Source organism: Somniosus microcephalus, chromosome 6 (genome assembly GCF_052327205.1).
Source record: "Somniosus microcephalus isolate GS21.2 chromosome 6, FLI_Smic_1.0, whole genome shotgun sequence".
Classification (NCBI taxonomy): Eukaryota; Metazoa; Chordata; class Chondrichthyes; order Squaliformes; family Somniosidae; genus Somniosus; species Somniosus microcephalus.
The window spans coordinates 25,727,367-25,746,354 of record NC_140992.1 but is presented as its reverse complement, the minus strand read 5'-3'; the positions used below and the strand labels follow the sequence as shown (position 1 = coordinate 25,746,354).

At 49.8% G+C, this 18,988-nt stretch overlaps 1 protein-coding gene across 3 annotated transcripts in view; it reads right to left on the bottom strand.

Moving 5' to 3' along the window:
• LOC147115542 (phospholipid scramblase 1-like) overlaps positions 1-18,988 on the bottom strand; it is a 123,798-nt gene that overhangs the window by 66,653 nt on the left and 38,157 nt on the right. For all 3 annotated transcript variants that reach the window (XM_085989855.1, XM_085989853.1, XM_085989852.1), the window contains exon 3: positions 15,417-15,637. In XM_085989855.1, coding sequence (XP_085845981.1) covers positions 15,417-15,637 — 221 coding nt within the window. The remainder of the gene's footprint in view (positions 1-15,416; positions 15,638-18,988) is intronic.

The window sequence follows — 18,988 nt, the reverse complement described above, 5'->3', positions numbered from 1 at the left end:
AGCCTCCTGGTTCGTCCAAGCAGAAGCACAATTCGATCTCCGAAACATCGTTGCGGATCAGACCTGTTACCTTTACGTGGTCTCCGCACTCGACAGCTCCACGGCCTCACGGATCATCAGCCTGCTCGAAAACCCCCCGGTTGACATCAAGTATAATACTCTTAAAGTGCGGTTAATACAGGTCTTCAGGCTCACGAAGGCGGAGCGTGCCCGCCGGCTACTCACTTTGCCCGGGCTTGGCGATTCCAAGCCATCTGAGTTAATGAGCCAGATGCTCACGCTCCTTGGCTCAGAACCACAATGTTTCCTCTTTCGGGAGTTATTCCTGAGTCAACTACCCGAGCAGGTTCAGGCTGCCCTCGCCAGATCGGAAGCCACAGATTGCGCAGCACTTGCTGCAGAAGCAGATACGATTTATGCGGTCACGCAGCAATCCTGCGCCACCACGAGGCACCCCTGCCTCACGAACGCTGCCCCGACGCTTCCATCCCCCAGCTTGTGTTTTTACCACGCCTGTTTTGGCGCGAAAGCCAGAGGCTGCCGCCCTCCCTGCAGTTTCGCGCCTAAAAAAAAAACGACATCAACACCAGCAGCAACTCCAGAAAAGGAGGGCCGAGTCTGAGGGACGTTCCGCGGCCGCGATGGCGATTGGAAATTCCGGGAAGCTCCTCTACATTACAGATTCCCTCTCAGGCCGGCGCTTTTTATGCGATACCGGGGCGCAGTGTAGCATCCTTCCTGCCTCAGCACTCGATATTCAGTCTGGGATGCACGGCCTCTCCCTCGTGGCAGCTAATGGCGGGGCCATTCGTTCCTTTGGCAAACGGCGGGTCCAGGTGTGCTTCGGCGGGCAACGGTTTCAGTGGGAATTTATTACAGCCAAGGTTTCGCAAGCCATCCTCGGCGCGGATTTCTTATGCGCCAACAGCTTCTTGGTGGATGTAAGAAATCGTCGATTGGTCAACGTGGCCACCTTCCACTCCATCCCTTGCTTCTGCAGTTCCGCAACGTCGCACATTGTCTCCTGCGCGTTGTCCTCGCCGGACGAGTTCACTCACCTATTTAGGTGAATTCCCGGAGCTGACCAAGCCCACTTTCTCCTCCTCGGCCACTAAGCATGGTGTCGAACACCACATTACTATGACTGGCTCTCCGGTTTATGTGTGGGCTCGGCGCCTGGAACCCGGCAAGCTCGCGGCTGCGAAGGCAGAGTTTGCCACGATGGAACGGCTGGGGACTATTCGCCGGTCGAATAGTCCCTGGTCCTCGCCTCTCCACATCGTCCCGAAGCCTGGCGGTGGACGGCGGCCATGCGGGGACTACCGACGCCTTAATGACACCACTACTCCCGATCGGTACCCGATCCCGCATATATAGGATTTCTCCGCCCATTTGGCGGGAAACTCAATCTTCTCCAAGGTTGGCCTCGTCCGTGGCTACCACCAAGTTCCCATACACCCGCAGGAAGTCCAGAAAACAGCCGTCATCACTCCCTTTGGACTGTTCGAGTTTCTACGGATGCCATTTGGGCTCAAGAATGCTGCACAGGCTTTTCAACGATTAATGGACTCGGTCCTGTGGGATCTTCCCTTTTTATTTGTCTACCTTGACGACATCCCGATAGCCAGCTCTACCAAAGAGGAACACGTCTGCCATCTCCGCACCCTCTTTCGGCGCCTCAGCCAACATGGCCTCGTAATCAACCCGGCCAAGTGTCAGTTCGGCCTACAACAGATTGACTTCTTGGGCCACCGCATTACTTCGGAGGGCGCAATTCCGCTGCAGTCAAAGGTCGAAGCAATTACGGCACTCCGAAGGCCGCAGTCCACCAAGGCTCTTCAAGAAATCCTGGGCATGGGGAATTTCTACCACCGCTTTGTGCCCAAGGCAGCACGACTCATGCAGCCCCTCTATGAGGCCCTCAAAGGCAAGGCCGGAAAGGATACAATAGCCTGGACGGTCGAAATGGACAACGCTTTCGACAACACAAAAACCGCTCTAGCCAATGCAACTATGTTGGCGCACCCTCTGCCGGGTGCCACCATCGCCCTTACCACCGACGCTTCCGACTATGCCATAGGCGCTGTGCAGGAACAGTGGGTCAACGGGATGTGGCAACCACTGGCATTTTTCAGCCGCCAACTCCGGCGCAACGAATGCAAATACAGCACTTTCGACCGGGAGTTGCTGGCGCTGTTCCTGGCTATCCGCCATTTCCGTTTTTTGTTAGAAGGATGTCCCTTCACTGCGTTTGTAGATCACAAACCACTGACCTTCGCCATGGCCAAGACCGCCGAACCATGGTCGGCTCGACAGCAGCAACAGCTAACTTTAATTTCAGAATTCACGGCAGACGTCCAACACGTAGCTAGCAAGGACAACTTGGTAGCTGATTGCCTTTCTCGCGCGACCGTACGGGCGGTCCAGCTGGGCATCGATTATGCCCTCATGGCTACCGATCAGGCATCCGACCCTGAAATACAGGCGTATCGCACCGACACCTCTAGCCTCCAACCGACTGATGTGCAATTCCACGCTGCAGGCACCTTGTTACTCTGCGATGTCTCCATGGGAGATCCCCACCCGATCATTCCAGTCGCCTGGCGCCGCAAAGTTTTCAACGCCATACATGGGCTTTCGCATCCTGGCGTGAAGGCATCTCAAAAATTAATGTCGGCTAAGTTCGTCTGGAGAGGAATGCGTAAGGATATCCGTGACTGGGCTAACACCTGCGCCGTCTGTCAAACGTCTAAGGTGCAACGTCACGTTAAGGCCCCATTGGCCACGTTCGCAGTACCAGAATGTCGATTCGACCATGACAACGTGGACCTCGTCGGGCCGCTTCCACCGTCGCAGGGGTTCACACACATCCTCACCATGGTCAATCGTACTACTAGATGGCCAGAGGCAGTTCCTCTGGCGTCTACTACGTCCGCTGAGGTCGCCAGAGCATTCCTCTCCTCGTGGGTCGCACGTTTCGGCGTTCCGGCGGACATTTCTTCAGACCGTGGTCCACAGTTCTCTTCTGAGCTCTGGAACGCTGTGGCCCAAGGTCTCGGCACCAAGCTTCACCGCACCACGGCCTATTACCCGCAAGCAAACGGTTTGTGCGAACATTTCCACAGATCGTTAAAGGCATCGCTGAGGGCCAGCCTGCAAGGCGCCGGATGGGTGGATAAGCTTCCGTGGCTCATGTTGGGTCTCCGCACGGCACCCAAAGAGGACCTGCAATCGTCCGCCGCGGAGCTCGTGTATGGCCAGCCACTCCGCGTACCGGGAGATTTCCTGCCGCTTCCAACTGAGCCGTGTGTTAGATCCGTGGTTTAGTGGATAAATAATTACACGGATGCTGTACATAAACAAACAACAGGTCTTTACTGGAGGAGGGTCATCTCTAGACTGGGGTACAGAGGCATGCGCACAGCTTATATACCGGTGTGGTTACTGCCGGTACTACAGTATACAGGAGCTGTAAAAAGTAGTTCTGACTTAAAGCACATACACTACAATTCCTCCCTTTTTAGATTAATAATACCCCCTTAATATTCAAATAACAATTACATTTTTACATGTACATTTAATAACAAAAGTCCATTTATAGATTCAGTCTTTGGGCGGCTTCCTGACCCTTTCGGGATAGCGCCTTTCCGGAGGTTCTTGTTCTTGGTGCAGAGGTGATTCTGACCCCTTTTCATCGGGCAGTTCATCGGGTTCCACTGCTACTGGGTCTGAAGTAGATGCTACCGGTATGCCGGGTTCATCCCCAGGTACTCGAGACATGGGGTTGACGCCTTCCTGTGACGCTAAGATCTGATCGATGTGGCGTCTCACAATGTTCTCCCCGACATCCACTGTGTACATTAATGGCCCCTGCCTTGTACATATCGTTCCGGGTTGCCACTTCTCTGTTCGATAGTCACGGGCCAAGACTGGTTGCCCTGCATTGAAGCTCCTTGTCGGCTTCTCGTTGATGTGCTGGAATTGTTTGTCCTCAACATTTCTTCGCACATTTGGTCTGAGCAAGTCCAGACGAGATCTCAACCTTCGGTTAAAGAACATCATGGCCGGGGTCTGGTTGGTAACTGCATGTGTCACGTTTCGGTAGGCTAATAAGAAATTGTCCATCTTATGCTGTAGTGGAATTTCCTCGTCGCATATGGCCTTTATCGCCTTCTTAAAGGTTTGTACGAACCTCTCAGCCAATCCATTGGTGGCTGGATGGTATGGGGCGGATGTGTAATGCCTTACCCCATTCCTTTTCATGAATTTTTGGAACTTGTCGGACACAAACTGTGGTCCATTATCAGAGCAGATCTGCTCTGGCAAACCGTTTCTGGCAAATATGGTCCGTAGGACTGCAATCGTTTTCTCTGTAGTGGTTGGAGACATCTTTATCACCTCAGGCCACTTTGAATGAGCATCCACTGCTATTAAGAACATTGAGTCCACGAATGGACCAGCGAAATCAATGTGCACCCATTGCCATGGAGAGGAGGGCCACTCCCATGGGTGTGGAGGGGCATGTGTCGGTGCATTTTGGACCTTCTGGCATCCTAAGCAGCTCTTAGTTAGGTCTTCGATTTGTTGATCGATTCCCAGCCACCACACATAAGCCCTAGCAAGGCTTTTCATTTTCACTCCCCCCAGATGACCTTCATGTAGCTCGTTTAGCACTCTCTCCCTTAACTTGGGTGGAATCACCACTCTGGATCCACACATCACTGTCCCCTGGCATACTGACAGTTGTTCTCTTCTGGATGAGAATGCTGGCAACAGTGAGTCACCATGTGTTGGCCATCCCCTCACCGTCAATTCATATACCCGTGACAGCGTCGGATCATTGCGGGTCTCCTTCTCTATATCCGCGTTTGTTACTGGCAATTGTTCAATTATCGACGAATAAAATATCTCGATAGGGTCCACTGCTGGTGCTTCCTCCACCGTAGGCAGTGGCAGGCGCGATAGCCCATCAGCGTTCCCATGCTGTTTCGTGCCTTTATATTCTATTTCATATTGATTCGCCCCTAGAAACAGGGACCATCTTTGTAACCGCTGTGCAGTCATTACTGGCACGCCCTTCTTAGGATTAAAGATGGAGACAAGTGGTTGATGGTCAGTCAGCAAGGTGAACTTCTGCCCATGCAGATAATGGTTGAATTTTTTTACTCCCCATACTAGGCTGAGGGCCTCCCTGTCAATCTGGGCGTAGTTGCGCTCGGCTGAGGTTAGTGACCGAGACGCAAAGGCCACTGGCCTCTCCAACCCGTCTGGGAATTTGTGCGACAGCACCGCTCCAATGCCGTAGGGTGATGCATCACCTCTTTTGATGTGATCAATTCTTTACACTTCTGGAAAGCTCGTCTACGTTCGTCATCCCACTTCCATGGTACCCCTGTTTGCAGTAGGGTGTTCAGCGGGTGTAGTACCGTAGACAAATTTGGTAAGAACTTGTGGTGATAGTTTACCAGCCCGAGGAACGACCTCAGTTGTGACACATTTTCCGGTGCTGGAGCCTTGACTACTGCCTCAATCTTGTCAGGGGACTTATGTAACCCCTCTTCATCGATGACGTGGCCGCAATACGAGATCTGTTTCTGGAAAAACTCGCACTTGTGGCGATTAGCTCGTAGCTCATATTCCTTTAATCTGGCGAGCACCTTCTCCAAGTTAGCGAGGTGATCACCGTCATTTTCACCCGTGACCAAGATGTCGTCCAAATAACACTGGGTCCCTGGAATCCCTTGCAGGACCTGATCCATCGCCCTTTGCCAGATAGCCGGAGCCGAGGCTACTCCAAACACCAGCCGGTTGTATTGATAGAGACCTTTATGGGTGTTGATCGTAAGATAATGTTTTGAAGCTTCTTCTACCTCCATTTGCAAGTATGCCTGGGCTAGATCAATTTTGGTGAAGTGTTTACCACCAGATAGCGAGGCGAAAATATCCTCAATTCGTGGAAGCGGATATTGCACCGTGTGAAGGACTGGGTTCACTGTCACCTTAAAATCCCCACAGATGCGGACCTTCTTTGGTTCCCCAGGCGTATTACTCAATGACCTCTTCATTACAGGGACGATGGGTGTAGCCCATTCGCTCCAGTCCACTTTGGACAGTACTTCTGAATGTTCCGACCCTTCCAGCTCTGCTTCAACCGCTGGTCTGATCGCATAAGGCACTGGTCTGGCCTTCAGAAACTTTGGGCTTGCATTTTCCTCTATTTTAATTGTTGCTGTTATTCCTTTTAGTGTTCCTAGTCCCTCCTGGAACACTTCTTTTGCGTCAGTTAGCATTTTTGACAGTCGTCCAAGTGTGACGTCGTCATCCTTTTTGGCCTCCACCTTCAGTGCCTGTATGGAATGCCAAGCTAAATGTATCTTCCGGATCCACTCACGTCCTAGCAGTGGTGGGCCTCCATTTGGCAATACATATATATCCATTTTAGGTATTTCCTGACCTTTATATGTCACTTTCACCCTTATTTTTCCTTTGGGGTAGACTTTTTGCCCCGTATACGTCTTCAAGACAATCTCTGTAGCTTTCAAGGGTATGTGTGAAAATAGCCGCTTGTAGTCTCTTTGATTTATGATTGTTAGAGCTGACCCTGTGTCCAATTCCATTTCCACTTGGACTCCGTCTATCTTGAGTGTAACCCAGATAGTCTGGTGGTCCTCTATTTCGGTTACATTATGTAGTTTCAGACAACCCATCTCCTTGCTTCCGGAGTCTGTGTCACTTTTCTGTTCGTCTGAACCACTGTCCATCACCTGGTGTACCTTTTTGTACTTCTCCTGTGGAGATTTCTTACTGTTGGTTTTCTTCCCAGACCTGCAGACTCTTGCTATGTGTCCTGCTTTCCCACACTGTCTGCACACTTGGTCCTTGAACCAACAATCTTTCTGGTCATGTGTTGTTCTGCCGCAGCGATAGCACTTCCCTGTTCCATAGGTCATTTCGTTGGTGCCGTATTCTTGCAGTCTCCATTGTATCTCTGCAGCGCCCCTTGCGGCTGCTTCGTGTGATACTACCATATTGAAAGCTTTGTCCAGCATACGGTCCTTTTCTGATAGAAGCTGTTTCTGGGTTCCTTCACTTTGTAGCCCACACACAAACTTGTCCCTTAACGTGTCTGCTAGTCCCGCTCCAAACTGGCAGTATTTCGATAGCTTGCGCAGTTCCGTTAGGTACTCAGCATTGCTTTCGTCTTTGTGTTGGTTCCTTTTATGGAACTTAAATCGTTCTGCTATCAGCAGCGGTGTGGGGCTTAAGTGGTCCTGTAGGATTTCTACTATGCTTCCAAAATCCTTGTTTACCGGCTTCTCTGGGGTTATTAGATTTCGCAGTAACCCATAAGTTTTTGCACCCATGGAATTTAACAGAACCAGTGCTTTATTAGCATCTGGCACTTCATTCACCCTGCAGTACACCTCAATACGTTCCACATATGTCGCCCAATCTTCGACTTCATTGTCGAACGTAGAGATACTGCCACTCTTCGGCATCCTTGGTTGTGCGTTAACTATCACCAATGGTGCCTCCCGTGCTTCCCCTTCTTCTCCGCTGGCACAAAATGGCGCCTCCCGCGCTTTCCTTCCTTCCCGCGCTCGCCCGTCTTCTCCGCTGCGGCTTCGCAAAATGGCGTCTCCCGCGCTCTTCCTTCTTCTCCGCGGCTCAATGGCGCCTCCCGCGCTCTCCCTGCTTCTCCGCGGCTCAATGGCGTCTCCCCTTGCTTCGCCCCGCGGACCCTGATCAGCCCGTGATCCCTGGCTGTGCTCTGCGCGTTCTTCTCTTGATATTTGTCGACGCCGCTCAGTCTAGAACCCGGCTGTTTCTTACCCTCTCTCTCTCCGGTTTGCAGTGTTTTTTTCCTCGACGCCGCTCGGTGATCAATCCCCGGCTGCGCCCTGCTCTCTTCACCCTCTTTCTTACCCCGTCGACGCTGCCCGGCTCTCTCTCTCTGCCGTCGGTCGGCTCCAGCCGCCGCTGCTCGGGAAGGGTCTGCTCTGGACCTGTCGTCGGTCTCTTACTGCTCGTTGTGGCTGGGGAACCAAGCCCGGCTCTCCACAGCCTCCCCAGCGAAGTTGGATCTCTGCCTGGCTGCTGGGCGGTTGCTCGCGGTCAACGCCCGTGTTCCTGGACTCAACTATTTTTTTTGGTTTTTTTGTTTAATGTTGCAGGTAGATTCGCATCAACACTCGTCGCCACTGTTAGATCCGTGGTTCAGTGGATAAATAATTACATGGATGCTGTACATAAACAAACAACAGGTCTTTACTGGAGGAGGGTCATCTCTAGACTGGGGTACAGAGGCATGCGCACAGCTTATATACCGGTGTAGTTACTGCCGGTACTACAGTATACAGGAGCTGTAAAAAGTAGTTCTGACTTAAAGCACATACACTACACCGTGGTCTGCAGCCGAACAACTCAGCAGCCACCGGGAAACAGCCAGGGCTTTTGCGCCTATCCCAACTTCGCATCACGGCCTTCCATCTTCACACGTACCAGCGGAGCTAAAGAATGCTGAATTTGTATTCATTCATCATGATGCCCATAGGGATCCGCTCAAGGCCCCTTACACAGGCCCTTTTCGCGTACTGGAGACAGGTGACAAGAGTTTCTCTGTAGACATCGGTGGTAAACCCGACCACATGTCCATTGACCGTCTCAAACCGGCACACCTGGACATCGACCGGCCAGTAGAGACTGCACAGCCACCACGACGTGGTCGACCTCCCGCTGCATCCACGCCAGACCGAAGGCTTCCATCTGCTAGCCCGCCCGCTGTTCAACAACGTCCACTCCAAGAATACAGGAGTCGCTCTGACAGGCTTGTCAGACCTCCTAGTCGATTGACTTTTACTGTTAAAGACAATTCTGGGGGGGCGCATGTGGCGGAGCCACCAGGGGGACTCTGATCTAATGTACATAATTATCTTTAACAAATTATTAGCTACAGAATGAATCTGTATCTTTGTTCATATCATTGCATGTACATAGCGCGGTCCCTTTAAGAATGAGACCAAACGCGATGACGTCATCACGTTGATCACGTGATCCTCCAGCGGCAGGAAAACGTGATGATGTCATGACGTCAGGCTGGGGAGCCGCCCTAGCCAGTCCTCGTGGAGCCAGCAAAGAGTAGAGACCTGTAATGTAGTTTGTTGTGTATGTACCTTTAAGGGAATAGCTGGTCTCAGACTGCAGTACCGGCAGTGACCACCCCTGTATAAAAGGCCCTAGCAGGCTTCTGTAGTTTCAGTTTCCAGGTTGTCTCCATTCAGTAAAGACTTGTTATAATCAACTCCTGCAGTCCGTGCCTCAATTATACACGGACATAATACTGGCGACGAGTAAGAAACGAACTTACCTGCAACTCGGCAGCACCTCAGACGACGTTATTGAAGGTCGGAGCCAGAAGAAAGAAAAAAAAAATAATCCAAAGAAACTCGAGAAACGGGCGTCGACCGTGGGCAACCGCCCTCCAAATCATCGAATTGAAAAATTGCAGGAGAGACTGTCGAGAGCCAGGCTTGGTTCTCCAGTCTGTGGTTTCCCAGCTGGTCGGGCTGGTGGCAGGTAGTGCACTGATCCTTCCTGGGCTGCGGCGGGCTAGTGCTCGATTGGGTGGCTCTGCAACGGGGCCGGGCAGCGAGTCGAGAAGCAAAGAGAGAGAGAGAGGGTGGAGCACTCAGGGCGCGGCCGGTGCTTCGAAGCCGGGCAGTGTTCGGGCCTAAGAAGAGGGATGGAAGTGTCCCTGAGGGTCCGCTCCACGACGGGAACGGTTCTTCAATTAACGGAGCAAATATTGAAGCGCGATAGAAAAATAAAAATACCGCGGAGAGCGGCGTTGGCAGCAGCGATCGGGGAGGCGCGAAGACCATAGGGCGTCGCCATTACAAGATAGTAAAATAAATATAATCGCCAGCAAATTGGCAGCAGCGGCAGCGGTGGGAAAGCGCGGGAGGCGCCATCTTAACTTGGCGGGGAAGAAGGAAAAGCGCGGGAGGCGCCATCTTAGATTTTCAAGATGCCAAAGACTGGCGATATCACTGCCTTCGATAATGCAATAGAAGACTGGACCACGTATGTGGAAAGAGTCGCGGTATATTGCGAGGCAAACAAAATAGCCGATGAGAAAAAGGCATCGGTATTGCTAAATTTAATGGGCGCAAGAACGTACAGCCTATTGCGGGACCAGATTACTCCAGCCAAACCGAAGGCGAAGAGTTTTAATGAAATTGTTGCAATCCTACAGGAACACCTAAATCCTACACCGCTGCTGATAGCAGAAAGATTTAAATTCCACAGGAGAAATCAGCATAAAAATGAGAGCAATGCTGATTACCTTACGGAACTACGCAAGCTATCAAAGCACTGCCAGTTCGGAGCAGGACTGGCAGATACCTTACGGGACAAATTTGTCTGTGGACTCCTGAGTGAAGGAACCCAGAAGTGGTTACTCTCAGAGAAAGAGCTGACGCTAGACAAGGCTTTCAGCGTGGCAGTATCGTACGAAGCAGCAGCAAGGGGAGCTGCGGAAATACAACAAAAGCCACAGGAATATGGCACCCACGAAATGACACGGGGATTTGCAAAATGTTATTGCTGCGGCAGAACAAACCATGACCAGAAGGACTGCTGGTCCAAGGACAAAATATGCAGGCAATGCGGAAAGATGGGACACATTGCACGAGTTTGCAGGTCTGGGAAGAAGACCAACGACAACAAAAAGGCTACTAAGGAACCGTACAGGAAAGTACAAAAGATGACGGACAGTAGTTCCGAAGACCAGATGAGCGATAGTGAATCCGGGAACAAGAGACTAAGCTGTCTCAAACTTCACAACGTAATCGCAAAAGAGGATCACCGAACCATTTGGGTCACCCTCATGATAGCAGGGTCCCAAGTCAAAATGGAATTGGATACAGGATCAGCTCTAACCGTTATGAATCGACGAGACTATGAGCGGCTATTCTCACACATACCCTTGAGAGAGACATCCATTGTCTTGAGGACGTATACGGGGCAAAAAGTATACCCCAGAGGAAAAATAAGGGTGCCTGTCGAATACAACGGCAAGAAAATACGGAAATTGTATCTTTACATTCTGCAAGATGGTGGACCACCGTTATTGGGACGTGAATGGATCAGAAAGATAAGTTTAGACTGGCACTCCATTCAGGCACTGACGGTGGCTGGTAAAAAGGATGACGACGTCACTCCTGGACGATTGTCAACAATCTTAGCTGACGCCAAAGAGGTATTTCAACAAGAACTGGGCACTCTTAAAGACATAACCGCCTCGATAAAAATAGAGGAGAATGCAATTCCCAAGTTTTTCAAAGCAAGACCGGTACCATATGCAATTCGCCCAGCCGTCGAGGCAGAGCTGGAGAATCTGGAGAATGCAGGCATGTTATCTAAGGTAGACTGGAGCGAGTGGGCGACACCCATCGTTCCCGTCATGAAAAAAACGTTAAACAATAAGTCTGAGGAGCCGAGGAAGGTTCGCATCTGTGGGGACTTCAAGGTGACGGTGAACCCAGTCCTTCACACAGTACAATATCCTCTTCCAAGGATAGAAGATATCTTCGCCTCACTATCTGGAGGGAAGCGTTTTACAAAAATTGACCTAGCACAAGCATATTTGCAGATGGAGGTTGAAGAATCCTCTAGGAAGTATCTCACGATAAACACTCACAAAGGTCTTTACCAGTATAATCGACTGGTATTCGGAGTAGCATCAGCTCCGGCGATATGGCAAAGAGCGATGGAACAAGTCCTGCAAGGGATTCCGGGGATTCAGTGTTACTTGGACGACATCCTAGTGACAGGTGAAGATGACAGTGAACACCTTGCCAACCTAGAGCACGTGCTCACTAGACTACGTGAACATGGGCTATGAGCCAATCGCCCCAAGTGCGAGTTTTTTAAGAAACAGATATCGTATTGTGGCCACGTGATTGATGAAGAGGGGTTGCATAAGTCCCCTGACAAAATTGAAGCGGTAGTTAAGGCTCCAGCGCCTGAAAATGTGTTGCAACTGAGGTCATTCCTCGGATTGGTGAATTACTATCATAAGTTTTTGCCGAATTTGTCCACAATTCTGCATCCACTGAACGCCCTACTACGAACGGGAGTAGCATGGAAATGGAGCGATGAATGCAAGCGGGCCTTTCAGAAGAGTAAGGACCTAATCACTTCAAGAGAAGTATTGGCTCACTACAACCCATCACTACCGATAAGACTGGCGTGTGATGTGTCTCCCTACGGCATTGGGGCGGTACTGTCACATAAATTCCTTGATGGTTCAGAGAGGCCGATAGCTTTTGCGTCACGCTCGTTAACTTCAGCCGAGCGTAACTACGCCCAGATTGACAGAGAGGCCCTCAGCCTGGTGTGGGGGGTGAAGAAGTTCAATCACTACCTGCACGGTCAGAAATTTACTCTACTAACTGATCATCAACCTCTCGTCTCCATTTTCAACCCTCAGAAGGGCGTACCGATAAAGATGGCACAACGGCTACAGAAGTGGTCCCTTTTCCTAGGGGCTCACCAATATGACATCGAGTACAAAGGAACTAAACAGCATGGGAATGCTGATGGATTGTCGCGCCTACCGTTGCCGACGGTGGAAGAAGAACTGGCAGTGGATCCAGTGGAGTTATTCCACTCGACTATAGTCGAATGTCTCCCTGTGACGAATGCAAACATAGAAAAGGAAACACGAAATGACCTGACACTCTCCTGGGTCTATGATTTAACGGTGAAGGGATGGCCAGCACACGGCGAAGCACTGCTGCCAGCATTCTCGCCGAGAAGAGAACAGCTGTCAGTGTGCAGAGGAACCTTGATGTGTGGATCCCGAGTAGTAATTCCACCCAAATTGAAAGATAGAGTGCTCAATGAGCTTCATGAGGGTCATCTGGGAGGGGTAAAAATGAAGAACTTAGCCAGAGCGTTTGTGTGGTGGCCGGGAATCGATAGAGAAATCGAAGAGATGACCAAGAGCTGTACAGGATGCCAGAAGGTCCAAAACGCCCCACCACAAGCCCCTCTACATCCATGGGAGTGGCCCTCATCTCCATGGCAAAGGGTGCACATTGATTTTGCTGGTCCCTTTATGGACTCGATGTTTTTAATTGCAGTGGATGCACATTCAAAGTGGCCAGAGGTAATAAAAATGTCCTCACCCACCACAGAAAAAACTATCACAGTCTTACGAACCATATTTGCCAGGAATGGGCTGCCTGAACAGATTTGCTCTGACAATGGACCACAGTTTGTGTCTGAAGAGTTCCGGAGATTCTTAAAGAACAATGCTGTTAAGCATTACACATCCGCCCCATATCATCCAGCCACTAATGGATTGGCTGAAAGGTTTGTTCAAACATTCAAGAAGGCTATCAAGGCAATGTGTAATGAAGATATACCCCTACAACACAAGGTGGATAACCTCTTGTTTGCCTACCGGAATGCGACACATGCGGTTACCAACCAAACTCCAGCCATGATGTTCTTCAATCGAAGACTACGATGCCGCTTGGATTTGGTTAAGCCAAACATCAGAAGAGATGTGGAGAACAGGCAGTTTCAGAATATGACTGAAAGGCCGACCAGAAGTTTTAAGATAGGTCAACCAGTTTTGGCCCGGGACTACCGCACAGAGAAATGGCAGCCAGGAATGATCTGTACACGGCAAGGACCTCTAATGTATACCGTGGACATTGGAGAGAGCATTGTAAGACGCCATGCTGACCAGATTCTAGAGTCACTGGAAAATGTCAAATCCACACCACGATCTGATACACCTGGCGATGAAATCGACGTACCAATTGCATCTACCGCAGAATCGGTGATTGGAAGCAGACGAACCAAACAACGACATTGATCCCGACTCAACCTTGCCAGAAGAACCTGATATCCCAAAGAGGCGTTATCCAGACAGAATCAGGAAGCCTCCTCAAAGACTGAACTTATAATTGCTTAACTTCAACCAATGTATCTAGCAACCGTAATTGTAATTGTAATTAGTTATTATTTAGTTGTTAAATGAATGTTATGTACTGTTTATCTAAAAGGGGAGGAATTGTTGTGTATGTACCTTTAAGGGAATAACTGGTCTTAGACTGCAGTATCGGCAGTGACCACCCCTGTATAAAAGGCCCTAGCAGGCTTTTCCAGGTTTAGCAGTTTCAGTTTCCAGGTTGTCTCCATTCAGTAAAGACTTGTTATAATCAACTCCTGCAGTCCGTGTCTCAATTATACACGGACATAATAGAGTTCTCCTGTGTTTTCATTTTAAACTCTGTTGATTAGTATTAAACATGGTTTGTTTGGCAGACTGACTCGACCTCAGTCCTTTAGTTAGGAATCTAGCCATTCCTACAGTATCCTCTCACTTAGTGTGAACAATGAGAAGGGTGTCTACTAGTGTTTATTATTTTTAGCACTAGCTTGTAGTTTTCAATATTGAATGCTATTTGTCACTTATCTGCTCAGGTTTCTTTGAATAATATCAATCTCATTATGCCATTGCTGTTTCCAATACAAGTTTGCATTATCAACAAATTTAGACATTCTTGACCCTAAACTCTGATGGGCTACTGGGTGGAAGTCATACAGATCACTCCACAAGGCGCCCACAATTTGGGACAGAACCCAGGTCCAACAGCTTTCTGTCCAACAACCTCTACCGCCTACCCCGCCCCCGCCACTCCCATGTCCTCCTCACACAGCCTTGGGGCAGGTCTGGGGGTGTTCCTGGACGACCACTGGAATTCCATGCAGTGCGCTGCTGATAGCCTCAGAAAGACCTGCGCCATTTGAGAGCTGATGTAGGTCTTGTGCTGGTCCTTAGGAAGGCCCCAATAAGAAAAATGAACGCGAAATCAATCCCTGACAGATCAATTAGTCTTCAGTAGCTGACACCCTTGGCTCCCTGAGGGAAGAAACATTTTTTTTTTTAAACCTCTTCCTTTTTCTGCCCTTTTCAGGCCTTTACCGGGGAGAACTCCCCATCTCTTCTTTGAAATAGTGCCATGGGATCTTTTACAACCACCTGAGAGAGCAGACGGGGCCTCGGTTTAATATCTCACCTGAAAGACGGCACCTCCCACAGCTCTGCATTGGAGTTTTAGTCTAGAACTTGTGCTCATCTCTGGAACCCACAGCCTTCTGACTCAGAGGCGAGAGTGCTGCCAGCAAGCCACGGCTCAGCACAGTGGAAAAGAAAATTGGGCAGGCTGTAAAACGGGTGCGATGGATGGGAAAGCGTATTGGGGTGCAGATGGTAGAGGGAAATCAATGGCACACCCATCGCCCATGGGCAGGCACATTCTAATGTGTAATTTCATATGGACTAGAATGTAACAAAAATAGCTGAATCGCCACTGTCTTTTTAATCAATCACTGACCTTCTGCAAACAGCACGGACACCAGCAGGAGTCACATCGCATAGGCCGTCTCAGGCATATTACTTCTGTCCCCATATTGTCAACAATATGCATTTTGAAAGATCGCCGCGACTTACAGAATAGTCTACAGCACACGTTAGACTTTTCAGTGGCAAAGTAGATCTGTTGGCCAATCTTGTTCTTAATCTCATATCTGTTGTTGATCTCGAATCCCAATACAACTGAAAGCAAAGAAATATACAATCACTGCTAACAGCGGTGTGCTACAAAGAGAAACATGTCACTTGAAACACAGGGTATTGCAGCAGCGACAGTGGTTTTCTGAGTCCTTTCATCAGTTGAGAGGCCTCTAAGTCACAAGGGCCACATGCATAAAGGACGTAGGAAGGCCAACAAATCAATATTCTACGGGAGGTGGAGGTGGGCAAGGTTATTTGCAGCATTCAGGAAGGAGATGCAAGGTCGGGCGCTTAAACAGCAACCAAATGCAAATAATTTTGATCTGTTCCCCATTTTTCCGCTTGTTTCCTGAAAGTGGTGACTTATGCTCTGGTATGATTTGCAGTAAGTGCCTGCATCTTGAGGAACTTCAGCTCAGAGTTTTTGAGCTGGAGTCTGAGGTGCAGACATTGTGGGGCATCAGGGATGGGGAGAGTTACCAGGACACTTTGATCCAGGAGGCAGTCACACCCCTTAGGTTAGGTACTGGTCCAGGTCTGGTTAGTGGTCAGGGACAGGAGGGTGTGACTGCAACTCAGGCAGGTAAGGGGTCCACAGGTGCAGTGCTGGAGGAGCCTTGGCATTTGTCCTTATCCAACAGGTATGAGGTTCTTGCTGCCTGTGTGGATGAGGGAAAAGCCTGCAGGATGGATGAGCAACCTAACCATGGCACCATGGTACAGGGGGCCATTCAAGTGGGGGGAGTGAAAGGGAATATTGTTGTGGTAAGGGACAGTATAGTCAGAGGGATAGATACTGTTCTCTGCAGCCGCGACCGGGAGTTCCGAAGGTTGTATTGCCTGCCTGGTGCCAGGGTTAAAGACATCTCCTCGTGGCTGGAGTAGATTTTGGAGTGGGAGGGGGAGAATCCAGTTGTCGTGGTCCACGTAGGAACCAACGACATAGGTAGTACTAGGAATGATGTTCTGTTGAGAGAGTTTGAGGAGTTGGGGTCCAAATTAAAATGCAGAAGTTCAAAGGTAATAATCTCTGGATTGTTACCTGAACCACGCGCCAATTGGCATAGGGATAAGCAGATTAGAAGGTTAAATGTGTGGCTCAAAGAGTGGTGTGGGAGGCAGGGGTTTTGTTTCATGGGGCACTGAGGAAAAAGGGAGCTGTTCCATTGGGACAGGCTCCACTTAAACAGGGCTGGAACCAGTGTCCTGGCAAATCGAATAACTAGGGCAGTAGACAGGCTTTAAACTAATGAAGGGAGGGTGGGGGTTGGGAGGATTCAGGAACGAGTAAGTTTAAAAGCAGCGAGAGAAATGTCAAGGCTTTAGAGCAGAGCAGAGTTTTGGGTAAAAATAAGCAGAGTGAGTCAGGAAGGGACGGAGAGAGTAACAAAGGTAATAGGGCATCAGTGACTGAGGTGACATCAGGGAAAAATAGAAATAAGTCAAAACTAAATGTACTATATCTGAATGCGCGAAACATTCGCAACAAAATAGATGAATTAATAGCACAGATAGAAATTAATAGGTTGGATCTAATAGCCATTACAGACACGTGGGGCAGGATTTTAACTCAGGTGCGGGATGGTGTCGTGTTATCCGTATTTCGTGTTATCCACCCGAATCTAAATGGATGTGGGAGATTGATGCAATTTTAACTTAATTGTCCAATTGATTTCCAACGTGTGGGAACTCTTGGCAAATGGGTTTTTCCTGACTGAAAGTCGCCTCCGATGACGTCATCATCGCTGCTGCATTTAAGGTCTACAGCAAGCCTTGCTTCTTCTGCAGGCTGCCAAGCTTTCTCCGCTTGGTGTGAGAGACCTGCAGGAAAGATGACAAGCGGGAGGCCCAGATCAGCTCCTCGCTTCGACGAGGTGGCCCTGCAGGCATTGGTGGATGGGACTAGGGCCAACAGGGAGATGCTCTTCCCTTCCTCAGGGAGGAAGAGGCCTCCCAAGCAGACTAAAGCAGTGTGGATGCAGGTGGCTGAGGAGGTCAACTCCTTGGGAGTCACACGAAAAATCTGGAATCAGTGCTGGAAAAGATTTCATGACCTTCAGCGCATTGGAAAAGTGAGTACGAATTTCCCATCAACCTCAAGCTAATCCCCTTGGCTTTTCCTCTCTAGCACTCAGCTTCAGCAATCTCTTCCTCCACATCCCACTTGACACTGACATCCATGCACCCTTACCCATTCCCTCGCTCTCTATGCTCACATTCACATAACTATTCGACCATGCAGCCCTCACACTCCCTATCACTGTGATGTTTTGAACACAACTGACAACACACAGGGAGGGCCCTTGGTCTTGCAACCTCACTCCATCTAAATATCTATGCTATGCAATCACTACACTCACTCCTTCATTCTCACGCAACCTCCACTTGTCTCCCTCATTGCAGGAAAAGAGAGCTCACAACAAAAGAGAGCGAGAGAGGACAGGAGGAGGGACAGCTTCAATAGCCCACCTGACCTCCTGGGAGGAGGTGGTACTGGAAATAGTGGGAATGGAGGATAATGCACACGTGGGGGACGGACAGACGGGTGCAACACAGCAAGCTGGTGACAGAAAAGTTTCCCATCTCTCTCTTTGACATTGCATGAGTCGCTGATAATGATTGTGAAGCTCTAACAGATGGACTTATGAGCATCTGCAAAAAGCAATATGCATGTAGCCTTGGCATCACATCTCTGACTCTTTCCTTTACTCCCCCACAGGACCATCACAAGCATCCGCCCCCCTAGCCAGGAAGAAGAGGCTGAGCAGCCAGACTCCTCAGAGGAAGCTGCAACCTCTGAGGGCGTAGGGTCACCAGAAATCTACGCACCCAGCACTAGCACAGACACTCATACTTCGGTGGGACCTTCGGGACATAGAGTAATGTTCGCAACTCCAGAGGACGCCCACCAAAGGTGTCGAGACAGGAGCAGCAGCAAAGTGAGCAAGGGGCCTCCACATCTGCTGAAGCCACAGGGGAGGCACCACGTAGGAGCACGCGTAAGAGGAAAATTCTGCACAGTCACAAGGGTAGTCACTTGGGTGCAATTTTGTGTTTACTGTAAAAATGCCATCACTTCGTTATTGTCCATAAAAATTCTGATGGCTAATGTTGCAGTTGTGGCGTCTGTCAATTCGCTATTGGGACTTCCACATTGAGGGCTTAGGAATACTTGCAACTGTCAGTATGGTGGTCAGAGTGCTAGGAATCCTCTGGTTCTTGGCCATTGTCAATGCTCTGGTAAGAAGCTGCGAGGCAAAAGTGTTTGATTGACTAGGCTAAGCAAATCTGGCCAGGATGAGTGCGTTCCTTGCATCCCGGGCAGCAATGTTCTCGCGTAATGCTGCCGCTGGTTGATGGGCCTCTGCAGGATGTTCATTTTCGCACTCCTCC